Here is a 23900-nt window from a genome sequence, read left to right on the forward strand (position 1 = left end):
GAGGCGGAGATGCAGCGTTCGTGCATCTCCACCTTTCCCATAGAGCTGAATGGAGGGGGCGTTTCTCTTAGTGAGGGAGACGACACAAACATTAGCCACGCAGAGCCGCGGCAGTTCTGGGGCTCTGTACGTGAGATCGTGGGGGTTCCCTGCTGGGACCCCACTGCGATCAGACACTTATTCCCTATCCTGCAGATAGGGTATAAGTGTTCTCTGGCTGCAGTACTCCTTTAATCCCTTAAATGGGTACTGTCGTGAGTAAGAATGTTCAATTTTCGACTGTGTACTAGAAAATATAAATCTTTGCAATATACTTTCATTTAAAAAATCAGTAAATGTTTTTGAAATGAAATACCTTATAATCACTGCCACTAGAGGGCCTGTTTTTAAGCTGCATGTCGACATGTCCCAATTTCGCAGCTCACTGGGTACCACTTGTAAGGCGCCCTGGTACAGGCTGTACAGGTTCCGCTCTAGCTGAGGACAAGTCACACAGCTGAAGACATTGGTTGGATGAAGGGCTGTGCATGATTCTGCAAAGCTCAGTAAGTGCGGACGTTCCTGAAGGGCTTGTGATGGTAATTGTCACACAGTCATGAGAAACGCCCCCTTCAACCCAGAAGTTTGCAAGCCAGTAAGAACATAAAATGGAGAGTTTTAAAGCATTGTAGACATGATCTGCATGACATACATAGTAAGGCGGAGTGTTTTTTGTTTTTTTAAGGGTAAATGATAGACACATTTTAAAGGGTGTACTCTGGAGAGAGAAAAAATTCCAAATCAACTGGGACCATAATTATACATTATATATCTTTAATTTAAAAATCTTTAGTACTTATTCGCTTCTCTATGCTCCAGAGGTAATTGTTTAGTTTTATCCAGTCTCACCACAGTGCTCTCTGCTACCACTTCTGTCCATGTCAGGAACTGTCCAGAGCAGGAGAGGTTTTCTTAAAGGGATTTGCTCCTGCTCACTTCATGACACAGACAAATCTGGTTGCAGAGAGGACTTAGATGGGAAAGAACTACACAACTTCCTCTGGAGCATACAGCAGCTGATACCTTTCTGGAGCCAGTTGATTTAATAGTTTTTTCCTCCAGGCTACAGTCTATTTTAGGTGTGCAATGTGCAGGATTTTTGTCTATTTCCACATTTCATAAGCCATATATATTTTTTATTAAATGCAAATCCCTATTGCCAAAGGCTGTCCAGGCATGCTTGGAGTTGTAGTTTTGCTAAATCTGAAGGCACCCTGTTTGGGAAACACTGCCCTATTGTTTAGGATCCATCATCCATAGTCAAACTCTGCCATACTACCTGCGTGCTGGGGCCACTATTAACACCTGTTTTGGGGTAAAATCCAATATACCAACTCACCACCCACTTTTCAGTTGCCTCTTTATCTTGACAGAAAGAACAGAGTGTCCTCCAGACCGTTTCAGCCACTGGGTAGTCACATCTGTTTTACAGATAATATGTCTGAACCTTTTAATTCTTTAAGGTAATTTTCAGCAATCTCTCTGCACAATCTACATTAAAGGGGTACTCTGGTGGAAAACTTTTTTTTTTTTAAATGAACTGGTGCCAGAAAGTTAAACAGATTTGTATATTATTCCTATTAAAAAATCTTTACCCTTCCAGTACTTATTAGCAGCTGTATGCTACAGAGGAAATTCTATTCTGTTTGAATTTCATTCTTGTCTTATCCACAGTGCTCTCTGCTGACACTCTTTTTATTAGAAAAATACAAAACTTATCAAATACAAAACACAAAGCAAGCTTAACCAGCTATAACATAAATAAGAAATACTCTAGAACCAAAAACAAAACCTCATAACCAAAACCCTGCCTAACCGGCCAGCCCAGCTTTACTAAGATACTAAAATACTAAGATATTAAAATATGCCCAAAATATCTAATCAAACACTCACACACTTACTGAAAATGAACATAAGAAAATAAATAAATAAATAAATAAAATAGCACAACTTGGCTTGTCAAAATATAAACATAAAAGTTATCATTATCCGACTATAACTCAAAACCATCCATACTTGGGAACACGCAACAAGAAAACTAAACAGAAACGTAGCAAGCACACCTCAAAAAAAAAAATTAGTATATATATTTTTTTACATTTTTTTATATATATTTTTTTACATTTTTTTATATTTTTTTTAATCTTATATATATATATATATATATATATATATATATATATATATATATAAATAAAAATAGTAATAATAATAATAATCAAAATAATCATATCACACATACATTCACTTACAAAACGTCCAAATTAACTGGATCCTCTATCCGGGACTAATGAAAATACCAAAGAAAACATAAAACAGACCAAATAACTGAAATAAACTAAATAAACCACATATCAACACAGCAACTGGTCCGGCTACCATAACGCTGAAACAATATGAAACAATATAGATATAACACAATATAGGTACAAAATTACTAAATATACTATATAAATAAAATATAATATAAACAAAATATATGCACTACAGAAAACACCTACAAAATCAATAGAAAACCCTAGGAAAAACCCTACACTAAAACTGTACCCTCACCCACACCACCCCTCCTGTACATGGGTCAGAGTCCATACCGTTCTTACAGTTCACAAAGTCGAGTCCTTAACTGACCCATGTCAGGTCCCCCAAAGATGAACACCACCACCCACAAGCACACCCTCCGCACATAGCACTCCTCCCAACCAACTTATACACAAACTTATACACACTGAACCACAACCCACTTTAGGCCCAAGTTTGGTCGCCTGTAAACCCTTCATACCATATCAGCTTAAAAACAAAACAAAAAACTAGCAAGCACATGCATTAGCCCACCACCAGGGAGAAGGATGGCAGACTTGATACATTCAAAATAATTTTACACTCTTTCCCTAACTCCCCTACAATTCTCCCTAATCCTATCCCTCCATTCAAACTAACCCTGTTCTCATCCTATCTCTGTCCCTCTGACACTGTCCCTAACCAAAATAAAGGTACTCTACCAAAAAAGTCTAGTACCTAGGGCACATCAAAAGAAAACCCTCTCCATAGGAGAGAAGCCCTACTGGTACCAAGACTGCCATGCTCCAAAGACCTGATCTTCCCAAGGTCACCGGTGATGTTCCTATAGACCTCCACCTCGGAGAGGATTTTCTGTTGGGTCGACACTAAACACCGTGCATTCCACGTGTAGTACCTAACCACTAAACTAACTAAGAATAAAGTGCCCCGATCTCGGCCACCCAGGTTCCTGAATGCCCCATAAGCCCACTCCTGATAGGTAAGGCCGGCAAGTTGACTCCAGCCGATGGAAGCGCCCACCCTGTTGTAAACCCCTATATTAAAGGGACAATGAAGCAGGAAATGGTCCATGCTTTCCAGCGTGTCCCCGCACTCTTCTCGGGGACATCCCCGGTCATCAGAGTTCCTACACTTCAAATTGTCCCTCACATATAGCTTCCCCTGAAAGCAGCGCCAGGCCAAGTCCCAAAACTTCTGGGGGATCCTTTTCATGTTTAAAAGGTACAACCCCACCCTCAGATCCCGACCTGGGCAGTCCCTGAGCGCCAGAGGCTTCTGGAAGTGGGTCAACAGAACCCATTTGTCAAGGAACTGCCTTGACTGGGTCCTGATCTCCCACACTCCCAGACCCCACCGACGTATCGCCTTCAGAGTCGGGGTAGCGTAAGCCGGAAGATATCCATGGGGCGTACGGAGGTCCTTCCCTTGCCCTCCTGTCTCCCATTCCTGGAAGAAAGGCTGAAACCATTCCCTACAGGAGAGTACCCACGGAGAAGCCCTCTCTGACCAGAGGTTTGAGATGTTAGCTTTCAAGAAGGTGTTGGTTAAGAACACCACAGGGTTTACCATAGATAAACCCCCTAGTCTCCTCGTGCGGTACGTAACCTCCCTCTTGACTAGGTTCATCCTGTTTCCCCATAACAGTTGGAAAAACAGGCTGTAGACCCTAGTGTAGTAAGCCTCTGGCAGGATACATATGCTGCCCAGATAGATAAACAAGGGGAGCAGGTACGATTTGATCAGGTGTACCCTTTCCCTGAGGGTCATAGACCAACCCTTCCACTGGTCCACCTTCTGAGCGGCATCCTGGAGCTTACCATCCCAGTTATTGGTGGGATAATCATCCTGGCCGAATATGATGCCCAACACTTTTGCTGACTCTTGGGGCCCTGGGAGGGTGTCCGGGAGATCAAACGTGGGATCTCCCCCTCCCAGCCAGAGACTCTCACACTTATCCCGGTTGATCTTAGACCCGGATGCCTCCGAGTAGCGGTCCACTTCCGACATCACCACATCGACCTCCTCTCGCGAGGACACGAAAATGGTGACATGGTCAGCGTACGCCACCACTCTCTGGGCGACATCCAGCTCCGCCAGACTCATCCCGACTCCCGCCAACGGCCCACAATCTACCCTCCGGACGAAGGGATCGATTGTGAACACGTATAAAAGCGGGCTCAAAGGACAACCCTGACGGACTCCGGACCCCACCTCAAAAGAGCGGCCAGACCAACCGTTCACCAGTGGGAAACTCTCTGCCCCTGCATACAAGATCTTAAGCCAATTAACAAAAGTAAGCCATATCTCAGGAGGACGGACCAGAGGTACTCGTGGTTCACCCTTATCAAACGCTTTGGCCTGATCCAGGGACAGCAAGTACCCCTTCCAGAAACCCGCACTACTCCTCTCCACTGCCTCCCTGACACTAAGGACCGCACTTAAGGTGCTTCGGCCTGGAACAGAGCAGTGCTGAGCTCCCGAAAGGAGCCGGGGTGCAAACTTCACCAGCCGATTAAACAGTATCTTGGCCAGAAGCTTCCTGTCCATATTGAGAAGAGCTATGGGCCTCCAATTCTCAATACGGCTGGGATCTTTATCCTTTGATAGAAGAATCAGGGCTGACCTCCTCATTGACTTCGGCAGAGTGCCCGAGGAGAGACACTCATTGAATACCTCAGTCAAGAGGGGAGCTAAAGACTCCTTAAAGGTCCTGTACCACTCGGATGTTAAGCCATCCGGACCTGGCGACTTCTTAGGGGCGAGCCCCTCGATTGCCAGTCTCACTTCCTCTTCCCTGATTTCTTCTGCCAAAACATCAAGAGAGGGGTCTACCCCTAGCTCAGGAATGGCTTCAGCCAGGAAAGCCGACATCTTGTCTCGATCTAGATCCTTCTTCCCCAAGAGGTGCGAGTAGAAGGATCTGACGACCTCCAAGATCCCTGATCTGGACCGATTCAGAGATCCTGTACTATCAATCAGTCCTGAAATTACTTTACTACTCACTGACATCTTACAGTTTCTGTAAGGGTCGGGCGAGCGGTACTTCCCGAAATCCCTCTCAAAAACCAAAGATGCGTGCCTATCGTACTGACACCCCATCAGCAAGGATTTCACTCTGGAGATATCCTCACGGCTACCTCCAGTCGAGACAAGAAGCTCGAGTTTCCTCCTCAGACCCTGATACAGGCGATACCTGTTCAGGGATCTGAGGCTCGAGAGCTGGTGGAAGAACCCCGCAACCCGCTTCTTGAATATCTCCCACCACTCTGACTTACTACTACATAGGCCCAGTAAAGGTACCTGACTCTGAAGAAAATCCTCAAAGGACTGTCTTATCTCCGCTTCCTCTAGGAGGGACAAATTCAGCTTCCAATAACCTTTTCCCATCCGGGCGGTCTCTGAAACATTCAGGGAAAACAAAATCATACAGTGGTCGGAGAACTCCACCTCAACCACGGACACTGCGGAAGAGACGGCTTCCTCCTTTAAATAAAACCTATCTATCCTAGACCTGCAACTACCTTGATGATAGGTGAAACCCGCGTGGCCTGAGGGGCTCCGGATGTGGGCGTCCTCTAGGCGAGCTTCTCTAGCTATGCTAATCAGTGCCACACTATCGCAAGTCAGCGGACCATTGGAGCCTCTCCTATGTTGGGACCTCGTGACATTATTGAAGTCCCCTCCAAAGATCACTTGCCGACTCGTAAAAAGAAAGGGCTTAATCCTCATAAAGAGATCTTTACGGCCCCGCTTAGTTTGCGGGGTGTAGATGTTAATGAGCCGGAGCTCTTGTCCCTTCATGAAAACATCTAAGATCAGGCACCTCCCCATTTCTAACTCAATAACCCGTCTGCATTCAACAGGAGCGGTAAAAAGGACCGCCACCCCACTATATGGCTCAGCCGCAAGAGACCAGTGGGAGGGACCGCGCCTCCACTCTCTTCTGGCTTTTACCAGGGAGGCTAGATCTGACAACCTGGTCTCTTGCAGATACAAAATGTCGGCTTCAACACGGCCGAGAAAATCAAAGGCTGCGAATCTAGCCGTATCAGACTTTATGCTGGCACAGTTAATAGATGCCAGCGTCAGTGGGGTGAGTGCCGCCATCCTGGGTGATTGAGTTAGATGGCCTCACCCCTTAAACCTTCTTCCTCTCCTTCCCTCCACCCCCATCTGAATCGGAGGAAGACCCTTTGCCTCTTTTTAAACTCAGGGATATATCCATCCCAGGATCTTTACCTCCAGCATTTGGTGTTACCTCTCCCCCTGAGGAAACTGCCCCAGAGGAAGGAGGCTCGGCACCTCCTGGAGGCCGCACTGCCTCCGGACCCTCGAGAAGAGGAGGGGAGATGGCATCCCCAATGGCCTCATATCAATTTTAAAGGACGATCAGAGGGTCAGAGACTGAGTTGTTCCTTCTATGGTCTGAGGCTACAACTGAAGAGGAGGACGGCGCTGCCTTACTCTTACCCTTCTTCCTCCTCTTCTTCTTTTCCTGGCCACCATTTACTGTCTACCCCTCCTTCTCCTCCTCATCCACAGTTTCGGATTCAGAGGCATGACTGGAGGAAGGAGCATCTTGACCTTCTTCCCTACGCAGTCTCCCTATCTCCTCATCCAGTTCGGCCCCACCCAAAGCCTCAGAGTTATTCTGACCTCCTTCTGAGCCAGTGTCTGGAGTGGGACCCCGAGCTACCCCTGGCACCTGGGCATTCTCAAGGGCCCTCTCCAACCTGCGCTTCTTATGTCTTATGTTTTTCCTTCACTGGCTTTGGTGCCCCCTCTCCTCCACTAGTCCCCTCCCCCGCTGGGGCAACCGTTAGGCTCTCCCCAGCCGGGGCGGTCACAGTGTTGGAGAACGAGCGTGGACACTGGCTGAACGGGTGACCTAAGTCACCACACAAGTTACACCGAATCTGCCCACAGGTGGCCGCCAGATGACCCACCCCACAGCAGAGGGTGCATATCTACTGAGTGCAGTTGGCACTAAAGTGGTTTAGGTCACCACACCTGTGACACAGCCTCGGCTGCCCCTGGTAGAAGATCTGAATCCTGTCGCGTCCCAGAAAGGCGGCCGAAGGGATGTGGGTGACCGTGTTCCCTGAACGCCGGAGACGAATGGAAAACGTAGAGGCCCCAGACCATATATTGTGCTCGTCAAAGTTCTTCCGGGGGACGTCCATCACCTCCTCGTACCTGCCCATCCAGGTCATAATGTCATAACAAGAAAGTGACTCGTTACGGGTCAAAATGGTCACTTTCTTTACCATACTCTGGCGAGATACCGCTTTTACAGCGAAATCTCGCCATTCGGGCTCGTTTTTCATCAGCTCATAATTAGACCAAAAGAGATCTAGTCCTTCCGGCCTAACAAAGCTAACGTCAAACTCGGAGGAGCCGAAGGGGTGAATCAGGGCAAAGATGTCCCCAGCCCTGAAACCCATCAGGAAAAGAAGCTCCACCACCTTGCCCCTTTGGGGGCACGCATCTTCGCCTTTCCAGACCAAACGGGCCACATTCCTGCGACCTACCTCCTGCCCGTGTGTCTGGAGGGACCATACGGTCTCCCCATTCCTCTCTCGGAACGCTCCCAGACCATGTCTCTCCACCCAAAAAGACAGGTCCACTTTCCATCTACCTGGAGTGTCCTTTCTCCTCTCTTTAGTGCCTCCAGGAGGCGCCGTTGCAACTGAACTTCATCAGATGCAGGAGGTAAAGATCCTACTGAACCCCCAGCTGCCACACTTGCATAACTCCTGACGACCGGGGGGGGGGCAGCCGGACCAGACACCGTCTCTACATTCCCGCCTAGGCCACCTGTACTGCCACAAAAGCCACTCTTATTCCTACCATCCACACCACTACTACTACTACTCTCATTCACACCACTACTCCTCCCATCTGCACCACTACCACTCCTCTCATTTACACCACTACCACCCCTCCTATTCACTCCACTATCACCACTCTTAATCACTTCACTGCCTCTCCTCCCGATCACTCCACTACCACTCCTCCCATCTGCACCACTACCACTCCTCTCATTCACTCCACTATCACCACTCTCATTCACACCACTACCACTCCTCCCATCTACACCACTACCACTGCTCCCATCTACACCACTACCACTCCTCCCATCTGCACCACTACCACTCCTCCCATTTGCACCACTACCACATACACCCCTCTCATCCACAGCACTACCACTTCCATCTTTCACACACCGTGTATTAACATTGCTTTTATTGACAGTATTTTTGGTATCAGCAGCTGCTTCACCCACTACCTCTGGGCTGGCCTGGACATGCTTTAGCTTGGCCTTTTTGTACATTCTCAGGTCACCGGCGGCTGCCATTGTCGGCAATGCTGACTCCTCCTCCATTCGAGATGTCACCACCAACATCACCTCCCAAAGCTGAGGCTGCCCCTCCAGGCGCACCTCCACCACTCCTCTTGCCACTGATGCGCAGGGACTCCCCTCTCTCACAGGGGAGATCCCTGCAGTGCCTGCGCCACACACTGCGCCCAACCGCACGGGCTCAGCAGCAGGTTCTGACACCTGGATGCTCTCCCCCCTCTCAGGGGAGTGCCCCGCAGCACCGACACTACTAGCAGCGCCCAGGGGACCGCCCCCCGAGCAGAAGATCTCACCACACACCTCAGGCATCTGGACACTCCCCCCCCTCTCAGGGAAGTGCCCCGCAGGGCTAGTAACATTGCCCACAATACTCGGGGAACCGCTCCCCTTGCAAACTGCCGCATAACTATTGCCCACTATTAGCCCGTCCTGCTCTTCCCTACCAGCAGGACGCATGACTGTAGCACCCGCGGCCATGTTGGATGCAGCACTGTACCCCCTGTGCTGGTCCCGTTCCACAGCAGAAGCGGGATCTGGCAGGGTGGGGGGCCCAGCAGCCTGAACCAACTTTTCAGGTGGCCCCGACTGCTGGATAGGAGAGAAAACAAACTTTATCTGCTCCTCAGCCTTTTTCTTCTTTTTCTTCCTCTTCCTCTCCTCAGGGCCCAGGTCCTGGCCAAAACTGAAATTTTCCAGACGGGTGGGTGACTCCTGCATCACTATGGCCCGCAGGAGCCCCCCACAGACCAGTCCACTGTCACCTCCATCATTACTGTCACTTTCCTCAGAGGTGGCTGGTAAGGCGACTTGAGCAGGGTTGATGTAATCCGCACTCGGGGTGACAGAGGTCTTAGGGGTACACGGGGTATCACACACATCCCCCTCACTCTCATCACCCTCACTGCCGCCATCTCCCTCACCACCTTCCTCCATCTTCTCCTCCGTGACATACAAGCACTCTTCCTCCCCCTGACTATCCTCTTCCTCCTTCACAGGGGTCCGCATGGTTTTATAGCGGTCTTCATTCTTTAATTTTTCTTTAAACATGCCCGCTCCCTCTACAATAAGCATTCGGGCTCTCACCACCTCCTGCTCCTCTGCCTTCAGTTCACACACCCTGGCAGTAAACTTAGCCCTCATGGCCTTGGCAGAGTTATCTGTTTGGTAGCGAGCAAACTTCAGGTCTTCCCTTATGATTTTCAGCTTTTTCCCCAGCTGCTCATATTCTATTAGATTTGCCTGCATGCGGGAACCGAAAGTAGCTAGCGACTCCCTGGGACCCTTCACCCCCCATTGCTGGGGTTCCATAATATCAGACACAGTCCCCGAAGACATAATCACAAGCTTCTTACCGGACGCCTTGCGGTTTCCAGCGACGGACGGGGGAGTGGGCTCCACATTACTGCGGAGCCTGCTGGATCTTCTCACCCTGTCCTGGGAATCGGCCGTAGCTCCCTCACTCCCACCCCCCACCGGCCTAGTTCGAGGGGTGGAAGTCTGGGGCTCCATAGCAGGAGGCTCTCCCAAGGAAGCTGCCACCCTCCTGGGGAAAAGGCTGTAGGAAACACTGCTTCAATCCTCTCTCTCTGGAAAACTCTGGAAGTCAGACACACCCAACAGCTGCTGTGTTCCACAGGAAGTGCTCTTTGCTGACACCTCTGTCTGTGTCAGGAACTGTCCAGAGCAGCATAGGACAGTTCCTGATACGGGCATCAGGTGTCAGCAGAGAGCACTGTGGACAAGACAAAAAAGAAATCCAAAAAGAAAAGAATTTCCTTTGTAGTATACAGCTGCTAATGAGTACTGGAAGGGTAAATATTTTTTAATAGAAGTAATTTACAAATGTGTTTAACTTGATTTAAAAAAAAATGTTTTCCACAGGAGTACCCCTTTAAAGGTCTATAAAGTATTTGCATTAAATTCCCAAAATATTTATTAAGGTCTAAGAGCACACAAACAGTTTGAACAAGCATTTGTTTACCCATTTCTATTGAATCATCCTTAGAATTATAGAACTTTCCAATGAAAATATCTTCAATTAGACATACACATAAATGACTTGAATACCGCTTTGTAATGGATTTTACATTAGGATGTAAGCGTGCGCAGACTCACAGGAGAATCTTTCTTTTACTTTTTATGATATCTTTTACAGGCGTTAGAGAAATTACTTTCTATCACAAAGAATACAACAGTCGATGCTATTCACAAAAGAACAGAGCAATGCACATTCCAAATGTTCTCTTTGATGCAGCATTGTGCAATAAATATTAATCCAGGAAAAAAGTAATTTGTAATGTGTCATGGATACGCTACAGATTATAATGTGTAAAGTGTTTTGTTACGTATACAAAAAAAAATTAGCTTTGGTTGTATTTATATATATATAAAAAAAAAGAAAAAAAAAAGAATGCAGGATTGCCCTTGATAGCACAGTAGTATATGGTGCATGCAGGTTCTGGGGTTCTGGGTCAGAGACCCACATGTTAACCAGCAAAAAGGATCTGGCAGCAGCACACAAAAATGGTGAAAAATTCGGTGATTTATGCCGTAAAAAATGTCATACAGCTGTATGACACTTTTTATTAAATAAATCACCAAATTTTTCACCATTTTTCAAGTTATTTATCTAGAAAATGTTAAAACAGTTAAAATTAAAAGGTATATTTTTAAGTGTTCTTTCGGTGATAGAAGTTATTTATCTATATTGAAGCTAGACCTCAATCACACCTCTTAAAGGAGTACTCCTATGCTCGTTTTTTTAAGGGCAAACTAAGCCTAAAACAAAGTTATATAACATTGTAAATTACTTACCTTATCCTTATGGCTCTTTTCCTGGTCTTCTCCCGCATTTCTTCTCCGACCGGAAGCTGGCTCCTTTTTCTTCAATCCATGACGCTCGACCGCTGCTTCTTAGGGACCGCCGCCATCTTCGCCCGGTGACTCATCGCTCCCATGAGTCACTGCGGGCTCTTCCGGCCTCCCAGTCCCAAGTCGGCCACTCCCCATCTCAGTAATCTATTCATATATTCGCAGAGCTGAGCTGCGTGCGCACGCAGCGGCGGCCGAAATCTCATTGGAGCTCGGCGACCATGTGAGTAGGACTATTCTGTGAGGCGGGGATAGGGAAATAAGTGGGAGAGGAGGGGGCGTGCAATATTATAATTTAGGGAGGGGGCCGAGCAGGGGAGCTACAGGGGGAGGGCAGGAGCTGGGCGGAAATCAGGAGCGGGCATGCTGGGAGAAGTAGTTTTTTACAGAGCGTGGAAAGAAGAGAACCCGGAAGTAACGGAAACTTGGGGCAGCAATAACACAATAACGGCTGGGCCATTTTAGATGAAAGAGGTGTCGTTTAAAAGGTACGTTCATGGGCTACATTGTGGCATGTTTTGGTTGGTGCATCGAAGTACTCCTTTAAATAATATTTTTTTTCTTATGGAACAGAGGGACCTTGTGCCATTTTTTATTCTAAGGCCATGCTGTAGCTTCTATCTATCTATCTATCTATCTATCTATGTATCTAATCCAAATAAAAACAGCACATCAAGAAATGTAGAGATAATAAAAATGGGTGCATGCATTTCTGAAACTTTGGTCCACCGGTTCCAAAATAACAAATAGCAAATAGATGCAGCACACCGTCAGCTTGTATCACCGTGAAAGATTTATTTCATGATGAATCACAGACAACGTTTCACCAGCCTCACGCCCCCAGCTGGTGAAACGTTGTCTGTGATACATCATGAAATAAATCTTTCACGGTGATACAAGCTGATGGTGTGCTGCATCTATTTGCTATTTATCTATCTATCTACAGTGGGGATCAAAAGTTTGGGCATCCCAGGTAAAAATGTGTATTAATGTGCATAAAGAAGCAAAGGAAAGATGGAAAAATCTCCAAAAGGCATCAAATTACAGTTTAGACATTCTTATAATATGTCAACAAAAGTTAGATTTTATTTTCATCATTTACACTTTCAAAATAACAGAAAACTAAAAAAATGGCATCTGCAAAAGTTTGGGCACCCTGCAGAGTCAATATCTTGTACTGCCCCCTTTGGCAAGTATCTCAGCTTAATTCACAAAGAAAAAGGCGTCAAGCAGGACATAAATGCCACAAAGTATACTTTATTAACATGAAAAAATGACAAGACATTTAAGATAATTTAAAAGAATACATATATAGTAGTAAACATGAATCCAAAGTGCTGAGAGAGAAGAACGGGGGCTATGCTTGTCTGTCAGGGAAGGAGTTAAATAAATAGTGCACAATAAGTATTGACTCCCGTGAAGTAATGAGGGAGGCTACGGCTCAAAGGTTGTGGATTGGATATTAAAGTCGGATCCAGCAAATATGCTCGGATCACAAGTAAGTACGAAAAATCAAAGAGCAAATAAGGGAGCCTCAGGGGATCAATAACGTATTAAAGGTAAGACAAACCCTGAACTAAACAGAATAACAAAATACTTTACCAAGTGGAGCAAGGGGTACAATGCTACAGCCACCCGCCACCCAACGTTTCACCAATGAAGGCTTCTTCCGGGGTGTGGTCAGTAGAGTGTGGGGTATGTATATATGCAGAGACTTAGCCAATTAAAACCAGGGACTAAAACACGTGGTATAGTTAAGACGTCATAGTCACCCATAGATCACTGCTACCAAGCCTCGCATTCATAGCGAGGTCCGGAAGCAGATACGCCTGTCAGCGCGCATCACCTGACATCGGGAAGCCGCGCCAGAGGGCTCCACAGCGTCACGAGACAACCAAGCCTCGCTTCCAGAGCGAGGCTCGGATGTACGAGCCAATCATATATTAGGGTTGTCTCATTATCAGGTAAAGGGCCAAGCCTCGCTATCAAAGCGAGGCTTGGAGGGTACTCAGATGCGGAAATCCCTACTATTGCGAGAGTTCATGACGCTAGATAGTTAGTTATAGTTATATACAGGCACGATTTGTTAATCAATTCAAACATAGATATAATATATTCGTTTCTATATCAAAACACCATATTATAGATTACGTATCGGGGACTAAATACAATAAATCATGATGGGTACACATTTTGGGTAAATACATAAAAAGTGCACACTTTAAGTAAGTACATATAATACTAGGGTCACATATTATGTGGATGCAAGTGCGTATTTTTTAATATATATAGATATTCATGCTGCTGCACTGCACAATGGCAGTACAACAACATGAAAAATCAAAATAAGGTGCATCGCGTGCAAAAAAAATAAAAAAAAAAGGGAATAAGGGGGGGAAAAGGAAATAGATATTACAGACACAACAGTGAAAAAAAGGTGCAAGTGCAAGGTGAACACACAGTGCCGAGGTGAAAGTGACATGCAAAAAAAGGGAGGGAAGGAGGAGCATATGTAAATGTCTACCTAGTGAGCAGGGGGGACCAAATGTCAGTTAGTGTGTGAAAATGTGGAAAGTGGAAAAATATGAAATATAGCTTAATAATTGATGCCACTCTCATAGTTAAATAGGTAAATAGGTAGCAATAAGTGTTAAATATGGTTAAAGCAAATTAATTAGAACCCCAAGGGTAGTATAAGTAAACAAGGAGGGGGATAAAGAAGTGAGTGTTAATAATGCGGGGGTGGGAGTGAAGTGTGAGATGGGTGTATGAAGTGTATGATGGGATAAAAAAGGTGAGTGATGTGAGTGAGAACATGTGTATGGGATTGAAAAAACTATGTTGAAATGTGATGAAGTAATGTGAAGAAAAATGAGTAAAATCATGCATGAAAGAACATTGGGTATATAAAGTGAAAGTGAAGATGTCATATCAAGAAATATATATTAAACAATTAAAAATTAATAATTAAAAATTAAAAATAAATAAATATAAAAAAATATATATTAAAAAATATCCACTTTCCACATTTTCACACACTAACTGACATTTGGTCCCCCCTGCTCACTAGGTAGACATTTACATATGCTCCTCCTTCCCTCCCTTTTTTTGCATGTCACTTTCACCTCGGCACTGTGTGTTCACCTTGCACTTGCACCTTTTTTTCACTGTTGTGTCTGTAATATCTATTTCCTTTTCCCCCCCTTATTCCCTTTTTTTTATTTTTTATTTTTTATTTTTTTTGCACGCGATGCACCTTATTTTGATTTTTCATGTTGTTGTACTGCCATTGTGCAGTGCAGCAGCATGAATATCTATATATATTAAAAAATACGCACTTGCATCCACATAATATGTGACCCTAGTATTATATGTACTTACTTAAAGTGTGCACTTTTTATGTATTTACCCAAAATGTGTACCCATCATGATTTATTGTATTTAGTCCCCGATACGTAATCTATAATATGGTGTTTTGATATAGAAACGAATATATTATATCTATGTTTGAATTGATTAACAAATCGTGCCTGTATATAACTATAACTAACTATCTAGCGTCATGAACTCTCGCAATAGTAGGGATTTCCGCATCTGAGTACCCTCCAAGCCTCGCTTTGATAGCGAGGCTTGGCCCTTTACCTGATAATGAGACAACCCTAATATATGATTGGCTCGTACATCCGAGCCTCGCTCTGGAAGCGAGGCTTGGTTGTCTCGTGACGCTGTGGAGCCCTCTGGCGCGGCTTCCCGATGTCAGGTGATGCGCGCTGACAGGCGTATCTGCTTCCGGACCTCGCTATGAATGCGAGGCTTGGTAGCAGTGATCTATGGGTGACTATGACGTCTTAACTATACCACGTGTTTTAGTCCCTGGTTTTAATTGGCTAAGTCTCTGCATATATACATACCCCACACTCTACTGACCACACCCCGGAAGAAGCCTTCATTGGTGAAACGTTGGGTGGCGGGTGGCTGTAGCATTGTACCCCTTGCTCCACTTGGTAAAGTATTTTGTTATTCTGTTTAGTTCAGGGTTTGTCTTACCTTTAATACGTTATTGATCCCCTGAGGCTCCCTTATTTGCTCTTTGATTTTTCGTACTTACTTGTGATCCGAGCATATTTGCTGGATCCGACTTTAATATCCAATCCACAACCTTTGAGCCGTAGCCTCCCTCATTACTTCACGGGAGTCAATACTTATTGTGCACTATTTATTTAACTCCTTCCCTGACAGACAAGCATAGCCCCCGTTCTTCTCTCTCAGCACTTTGGATTCATGTTTACTACTATATATGTATTCTTTTAAATTATCTTAAATGTCTTGTCATTTTTTCATGTTAATAAAGTATACTTTGTGGCATTTATGTCCTGCTTGACGCCTTTTTCTTTGTGAATTATTCTATGTCTTGTGGCGTAGGACCTACTGTGTGGGAATTTTTTCTTTGGGTATCTCAAGTATCTCAGCTTGCAAACGTTTTTTGTAGCCAGCCAAGAGTCTTTCAATTCTTGTATGAGGTATCTTTGCCAATTCTTCCTTACAAAAGTCTTCCAGTTCTTTGAAATTTCTGGGCTGTCTGTCACGCACTGCTGTTTTAAGGTCTATCCATAGAATTTAAATTATGTTGAGGTCAGGAGATTGTGAAGGCCATGGCAAAACCTTCAGTTTACGCCTCTTGATGTAATTCCCTGTGGAGGTGTATTTATGATCATTATCTATTTGTAGAAGCCATCCTCTCTTTAACTTCAGCTTTTTCACAGATGGCATCAAGTTAGCATCCAAAATTTGCTGAAATTTTATTGAATCAATTTTTTCTTCTACTCATGAGATGTTCCCTGTGCCACTGGCTGCAACACAACAGACTTTTGATATTTCCAAACCTGCAGGGTTGATGGTGCCTGATACTGACTCTCTATGAATACTATCTATCTATTAATAAAAGGATAATTTTTGTTTGGAAGGCTGGCATTGTTTTATATATTAAAGGGGTACTCCGGTGGAAAACTTTTTTTTTTTTTTAATCAACCGGTGCCAGAAAGTTAAACAGATTTGTAAATTACTTCTATTAAAAAAATCTTCACCCTCCCAGTACTTATTAGTTGCTGAATACTACAGAGGAAATTATTTTCTTTTTGGAACACAGAGCTCTCTGCTGACATCATGACCACAGTGCTCTCTGCTGATATCTCTGTCCATTTTAGGAACTGTCCAGAGCAGCATATGTTTTCTATGGGGATTTTCTACTACACGGGACAGTTCCTAAAATGGACAGAGATGTCAGCAGAGAGCATTGTGCTCGTGATGTGAGCTGAGAGCTCTGTGTTCCAAAAAGAAAAGAATTTCCTCTGTAGTATTCAGCAGCTAATAAGTACTGGAAGGATTAAGATTTTTTAATAGAAGTAATTTACAAATCTGTATAACTTTCTGGCACCAGTTGATAAAAAAAATTAGTTTTCCACCGGAGTACCCCTTTAAGTCCACTTGTTTAGCTTAATCAGCCTTTTGCTGGCATAATACGTGTCCTACCAGTTGGTGCTTTCTTCAGGCAACAATAAGTGTCCATACAACAAGCTGGTAAATATGCTGTGTGGTCAAAATTAACAAGAAAACCATGCAAATGTTTCAAGGAAATTGTGCATTTTACAAATAAATCTATAGATGTTAAACACATGCATTACCTATAAATACCCAAAGAACAGAAACTGTATCACAAAACCAAACTGATTCATGGTGAACCCATGCAGTACACTGCCTGCTAATAGGAATACTACCCAAAGCCATTATCCCATGGCGGTGTTCAGACTCCAGCTAATGGTGAACAAACAGATGATCCTTTTGTCATGTGCACTATTTTTTTAAATCAACTGGTGCCAGAACATTAAACAGATTTGTAAATAACTTCTATGTAAAAATCTTAACCCTTACAGTACTTATCAGCTGCTGTATGCTCCAGGAAGTTCTTCTCTTTTTTTTATTTATTTTCTGTCTGACCACAATGCTCTCTGATGACACCTCTGTCTGTATCAGGAACTGTCCAGAGCAGGAGCAAATCCCCATAGCAAACCTCTCCTGCTCTGGACAGTTCCTGAGACAGACAGAGAGAGCACTGTGGTCAGACAGAAAATAAATTAAAAAAAAGGAAAGAACTTCCTGTGGAGCATACAGCAGCTGATAAGCACAAGAAGGTTTACGATTTTTAAAGTGGAAGTAGTTTACAAATCTGTTTGACTTTCTGGCACCAGTTGATAAAAAAAAAAGTTTTTCAACGGAGTACCCCTTTAATATCTTGGCTCACTCTTCCTCTCTCCTATGTTTGTTCATTTTTTACCCTCTGTTATTATTGTGCTGATTTTCTGTCAACTCATCACAGAAACAGATCATATTACCCACTTTTCTACATCCTGGTGGGTCACATGGTGTCCCCAGAAATGTGAACACCCCCACTGAGCATTTTTAGAAATTGATTTAAAAAATCAGTCACTTACTGACTGTTCCTACCGGGCAAGTATCCTTCCTCTGGTACTGTTTATTGGGTCATCATGTCACATACTGCTACAAGTTACTGTGAGTGCCACTGTTATAGGGCACTGTCACTATTATGGGGGTACTGTGGCTGTCTGTAATGGAATAGGTATTTCTGGAACTGCTTTGGAGTATTGAGTCTATGTTACTGGCACTGTTATGAGCTTACTGTGGTTGCCACTCTGTTCTGGGCACGCTATGATGGGCTCTGGTACATGTCCTTTTGTATTAATCTCTGCTATGCAGACATAGTGACTATCACTGTTATAGAAGCCCTGCAGATAAAAGTACCCATACACTTCTCCGAGTTATACCCTATATTATACCCTATAATATATGTGTATGGGAAGAGGGGGGGGGGGGGGACAGGCAGCTGACAGATAGCTCTGTTGGAGGTTTATCTCCCAGAAAACAAGAGTCAGGCAGTTGACAATGAACCAGCCATTGACCATTCTCTCCCCTGATATCATCTGTCATGGGGCCCTATATGGTAAAGAGTTGACTGGTCCCTCTGAAATCAGTGGGGTCGGCTGACTTTTCACTAAAGTTTATATGGACCTTAAAGGGGTACTCCACTGCCCCAACGTTCGGAGCATTTTGTTACGAACGCTTGGAGCTGGCGGCAGGGGTCGTGATGTCACAGTCACGCCCCACATGATGTGACACCACGCCCCCTCATTGCAAATCTATTTGAGCGGGTGTGGCAACCGCCACGCCTCCTCCCATAGACTTGAATTGAGGGGGTGTGGTGTGACGCCATGAGGGGGCGTGTCCGTGGCATCACGACCATGCCGCCCGCACCCAGCATTGTAAATGAATGCTGGGTGCTGCACAGAGATCGTGGGGGTTCCAGCAGCGGGACCCCTGCGATCAGACAGCGGAGTACTCACTGTTAAGTGGACACAGGATCTATTTTCTTCCTTATGTACTTTTCTTAAACTAAACAAGTAAATATTTATAATGAACACGTATCACTACCATTACGCAGAAGGTAGGATGTTTTCATCTGGTCGACCCCATAAAACTGCTACTGTACCCATTTAGTAAGTAGCTCTAACTAGTCCATTTCCTATATACAGACATAAATTATTTACCATTCCTTTTAACTTACAATCCGTGTAGGTTGTTCCAGTTGGTGGAAGGTCTATGAAATGATGGTACAAAAAGGAGTCCCTATGGTTCCTAATGCAGTTACGTTTCTATTACCAATGCTTTTAAGAAGTGTAAACACAAAACACACAAATACTAAAGATATTGTTTTCAGTAGTCAGCACTGGTTTTTGGTGATAAAATAGGGCAATAGAAAATGGCAAGGATTAGCATGGGTGTAATTCTAGATAGATGAGCAGTAGAACCAAGGTTTTGTGATTAGAGAATTGAATAGATTATAACATGTTATTATAATTACCATATAGTTTATGCTCTGTTTACATCACATCTCAGAACTGCATTTGGTATATGGGGACATAAAGCCCCAGGGATCACCACTGTATACCACATAGTGGTAGACATGATAGGTCCCCATTGAGAAAAAGGAAAAAATAAATTAAAAGTTAAAAACGTATACCAATCTACAGTAATCAGCTGGAAAGGGAACCCTCTTTTGGCATCTATAGGGGGCCCATTCAATATATACACCTGGGATATACACTGCACATGGAGGAATAGAGCCTTATTCTGTATTCCTCCCAATTTTCTTCCTAAAGGTTTTTAACTCAACTTTTATTTAAGAATAATTTTATTAAAACTTGAAAATGTGGTTTTGTTTGAAATTCCATAAGGTAAACTCCAGTCCAGAAGCATTATTTACATGTTTTTTATTCATATATTGTCCCAACAGGGAAAATGTGATCATCTCTGTAGAGTGCCGCAAAATAGGTCATATATATATATATATATATATATATATATATATATATATATGTATATATATATATATATATATATATATATATATGTATATATATATATATATATATATATATATCCGAGAGAAAAATTCCAACATTACTTTTCATACTTCTGTAATGTCCCATATGGATCAAGCACATGAAGACTTCTGGACTCAAGAACAATGCAAACCACAAAAGACAAAAAAAAAAAAAAAAAAGGCTTCCAGCTCCACGGTTATTTAAAACTTCATAGTTTGTTCAAATTCTTGTTAAAAAGCTGATCCTTTAACAGGGACTATCTGGCAAAATTTCCATTTCATAAATGTGCCCAGGCTGTATGCAAAAAGTAAAAAATGATATACTTACCTCCCACACTCCCTCACAGCCTCCATTCTCTTGATGCTTGTTCAATTCATAATACTGTGGTCAATACATCACATTGATGCCAATCACTGGATGAGGCAGAATGATTGGATGAGCAGAAATGTGACATATCGATCACAGCACCAGGAAGTGCAGCAAGTGGGCGAATAGGTGTTGCAATAATGGAGGCTGTGGGGGAACATGGTACATATAGGCTTTTTTTACTTTTTAAAAGGGAACAAGGGAAAATTTATGAAAAAACAAAACAAAAAAAGCTTTTGCCAGACAACAGCTTTAAGGCCTGTAAATTACACTATAAGGCCTCCATGGTTCAGACTTTTTTGAGAACATTTAACAGAAGCTTGATTGGATGAAGATCTGGGGAATTTGGATGCAAGGCCAACATCTTAAACCCTTTTTCATGTTCCTCAAACCATTCTTGGACAATTTTTCCAGTGTGTTATGGTAAAAGAGACAACAGTATTATGGAATACTGTTATTAAATAGGGATGTACCAGATCTGTAACAATATTTCGGAAGGTGGTACGTATCAAAGTATCATCCACATTTATGCCAAAAGCTAAATTTCCCAGCAGATCATTGCCCAGAACTTGCTTTAAAACTGTATCCTGTTGCTTACTCTTCCCCAGATGTACACACAGCCAACCACACGAAAATGATTCCTCAGACCAGACCACCTCCTCTGCTCCTTCCAGAGGGAGTCACTGTTATTTGGCTCCTTGCAGGCCTGCATCTTCTTTTTCATAGTTGACCTCTCACCTAGGCTTTGTCATCTGAAGAGGCCCACAGACCCCCTGACACTTAAGAGGGCAGAATTATGATAAATGGCACAGGATAGTGTGGGGGCTGCAGTAGAGATTTCGCATCGGACCTCCACTTATTGCACAGAACAAGAAACCCTAGTGGATATTTGTGGATTCTCAGTGTTTAACAATTGCCATAGCTCCCTGTGGGTAGAGGCTGCACATTTATGGCCAACCAGTAAATTGTAGAATACTAATGGCTTATTAAGATGTAAATAAAGTGAAACGCAGTTTGGTTAAAGAATTGGTGTATTGCATGGATGTACAGTACGTTGGACTTGAGTTCTTCTGTATAAAAACTGTACTTTGATAAATGCTCACGACACTGTTTATGGTATTATTCTCTCGTTGCAACATCTTTAAAAAGCCTCTTCATATTGCTGACTTCAAGGAAGATGCCAAACCTCCACCCACATCTCCACCTGATTGGGTAGCATATTTGGGTCTAAAATTTCCCATTGGTCGTTGGATGTACTCGTATAAGGCAGGGTCAGCAAAGTTTCATTGAGGTGGTGGTGTGTGACATAGAGAGGAGCCTGCATAGCTTGATCAGTGTGGTGTGTTGAGGAGTGGCTCTGGCATATCAACCACCCAGCACAGTTATACAGTGACACTGCAGCATCCCTGGGAGCCTTGAGAGATGCCACGAGCTTCTGGACCACAATGATACACAACTGCTTCTAGGATGACTTATCTTATCATTTTTCCTCTTAGCAGCGGGTCCTCCTGGGGATAAAAGATGGTGAACGTCTGACGCATCTGCGACCTGGAACCCATAGCTTTTCTGGAATATAAGAAGAGAAAAAATTTCAATGGACACAAATAACAATTGGCATGCGAATTTAGGACTACTTCTATTTTTTTGCTTTGTAATGGGACAACATGATTACTTCTTTTACTGAATACGAAATAATCTGGTCAAAGCAAGGGAGCCGGAAGGGACATAACCACAAAAACCTTACTGTGCCTGGGAATTAATGTCCTGGAGATGCAGGGACACTGCTTATAGCTAGCTCCAAAGCAATGTTTAAAGGTGTTAGCTGTGCCCTTGGGTGGACATAAAGGTTATGGGAATTTAGGAGCTGGCGCACAGTGCTTTTTGTTTTCATTTGATCTTGCAAATAGTTTTCTAAGAAGTGATGGCATCACAAGTCGTGTGTGGACTCATCTTCCGATTGCTTCTCCCGCTCTGCCTTGTTGTTGGTGAGTAATATACTATATACCCATTTTCCCGTTTTTTTGTGTTCCCCGCACATTCATTTTGCTTTCTGGTAGTCTGCTTTCCTCCGTAGCGTCAAAACATGGTTCATTTGGGAATATATTGTGAGTCCATCTGAGGACAGGCTCTTATGTAAAGGAATGCATTCTATGCTTGGCATCGCATATGTAGCAGAGCTGAAAGTGTCACCTATTTCTTTTTTCTTTAGTCATTCCTGCTGATTTAAAATGGGTCAGGCCAACAGACCAAATAGTGTTTCTTCTTAACAGACCATCCGTTAAAAAGGGAAATAAATACTAACAAGGAGGCAAAACATTAAAAGTAACCAAGACATGATATTTCTATTTCATATTTATGATTATACCCCTTCTTCATGCTATTTATTGATTGATTTATTTACTTACTCTATTGTATAATGTTGTAACACACACTTTTCTGAGGAAACAGTCCCAGCAGCCTACAGTAAAGCTGTAATGTTAAGAGTCTTTGTGCTGCTGGGGTGTGAAGAGTTAAAGTTTGGAGGTGGGGACTCTCTACCCTGACAGACTGGGAGGAAAGGGTCAGGACAGCAGAGAGAAGAGGCACAGTATACACTAAAAGCCCTCACACTCCGGCTCCTGAATCCTCCACACTGCCAGGTCGCCTGTACCCATGCTGCATGTGGCCGGGGGGGGTAGGCTGCTGCCACCAAGTGCAGTCTCTTTCCTTCATTGGTCGCCCTGACTGCAGGATGCTGAGTGGAAGTGCAAGTGCAGCTGAGTGTGAGGAGGAGTGCGGGGGGATATGCTCCTCACTTACCCACTGGTGAATGCCCCATGCCCTGGCTGGACTGAGGAAACTTACTAGCTGGCACCTACTTGTACTTCTTGCGTTCTTTTCATCCTGGTCACTTCTATTACTCGTCCCAGGAGCGATGGCATCAGAGACGGTGTGTGGGCTCATCTTCAGGTTATTGCTGCCAGTCTGCCTACTTGTGGGTGAGTGCTAATGCATTACTAAGATATATATATTTATATATATATATATATATATATATATATATATATATATATATATATTACATTAATCGAACATTGAGAGTTTGTAAAAACTTTCTCCTTGCTGAATAAAACATTCTAGACCCGTGTCTCCCAACCAGGGTGCCTCCAGCTGTTGCAAAACTACAACTCCCAGCATGCCCGGACAGCCTTTGGCTGTCCGGGCACGCTGGGAGTTGTAGTTTTGCACCAGCTGGAGGCACCCTGGTTGGGAACCACTGTTCTAGAACGTTACAATGAAGTGTCAGAAATGTATGACAAAGAATTGTCGTGGGTGCGAGGTATTCTTTCCATTGTAAGAGACGTTTATTCCGGACACTTCTATCCGTTTTATACCAAATGTATCAGTTTATATCGTTAAATCATAAATGCATCGGTTCAATCATAAATGGATCCATTTATATCGTTTAATCAGAACACATGTACCCGTTTTATACCGTTTAATCACAAATGTATCCGTTTATATCGTTC

The 23900-nt window shown here is 43.8% G+C and overlaps 1 protein-coding gene across 1 annotated transcript in view; it reads left to right on the top strand.

The window, feature by feature from the left end:
* The first annotated feature begins 22986 nt into the window (after positions 1–22986).
* Positions 22987–23900, top strand: part of PIEZO2 (piezo type mechanosensitive ion channel component 2) — a 398577-nt gene continuing 397663 nt past the window's right edge. The window contains exon 1 of the mRNA XM_056521559.1: positions 22987–23369. Within this exon, the coding sequence (XP_056377534.1) occupies positions 23201–23369 (169 nt within the window). The 5' untranslated portion in view covers positions 22987–23200. The remainder of the gene's footprint in view (positions 23370–23900) is intronic.

This window comes from Hyla sarda, chromosome 5, assembly GCF_029499605.1.
Source record: "Hyla sarda isolate aHylSar1 chromosome 5, aHylSar1.hap1, whole genome shotgun sequence".
Taxonomy (NCBI): Eukaryota; Metazoa; Chordata; class Amphibia; order Anura; family Hylidae; genus Hyla; species Hyla sarda.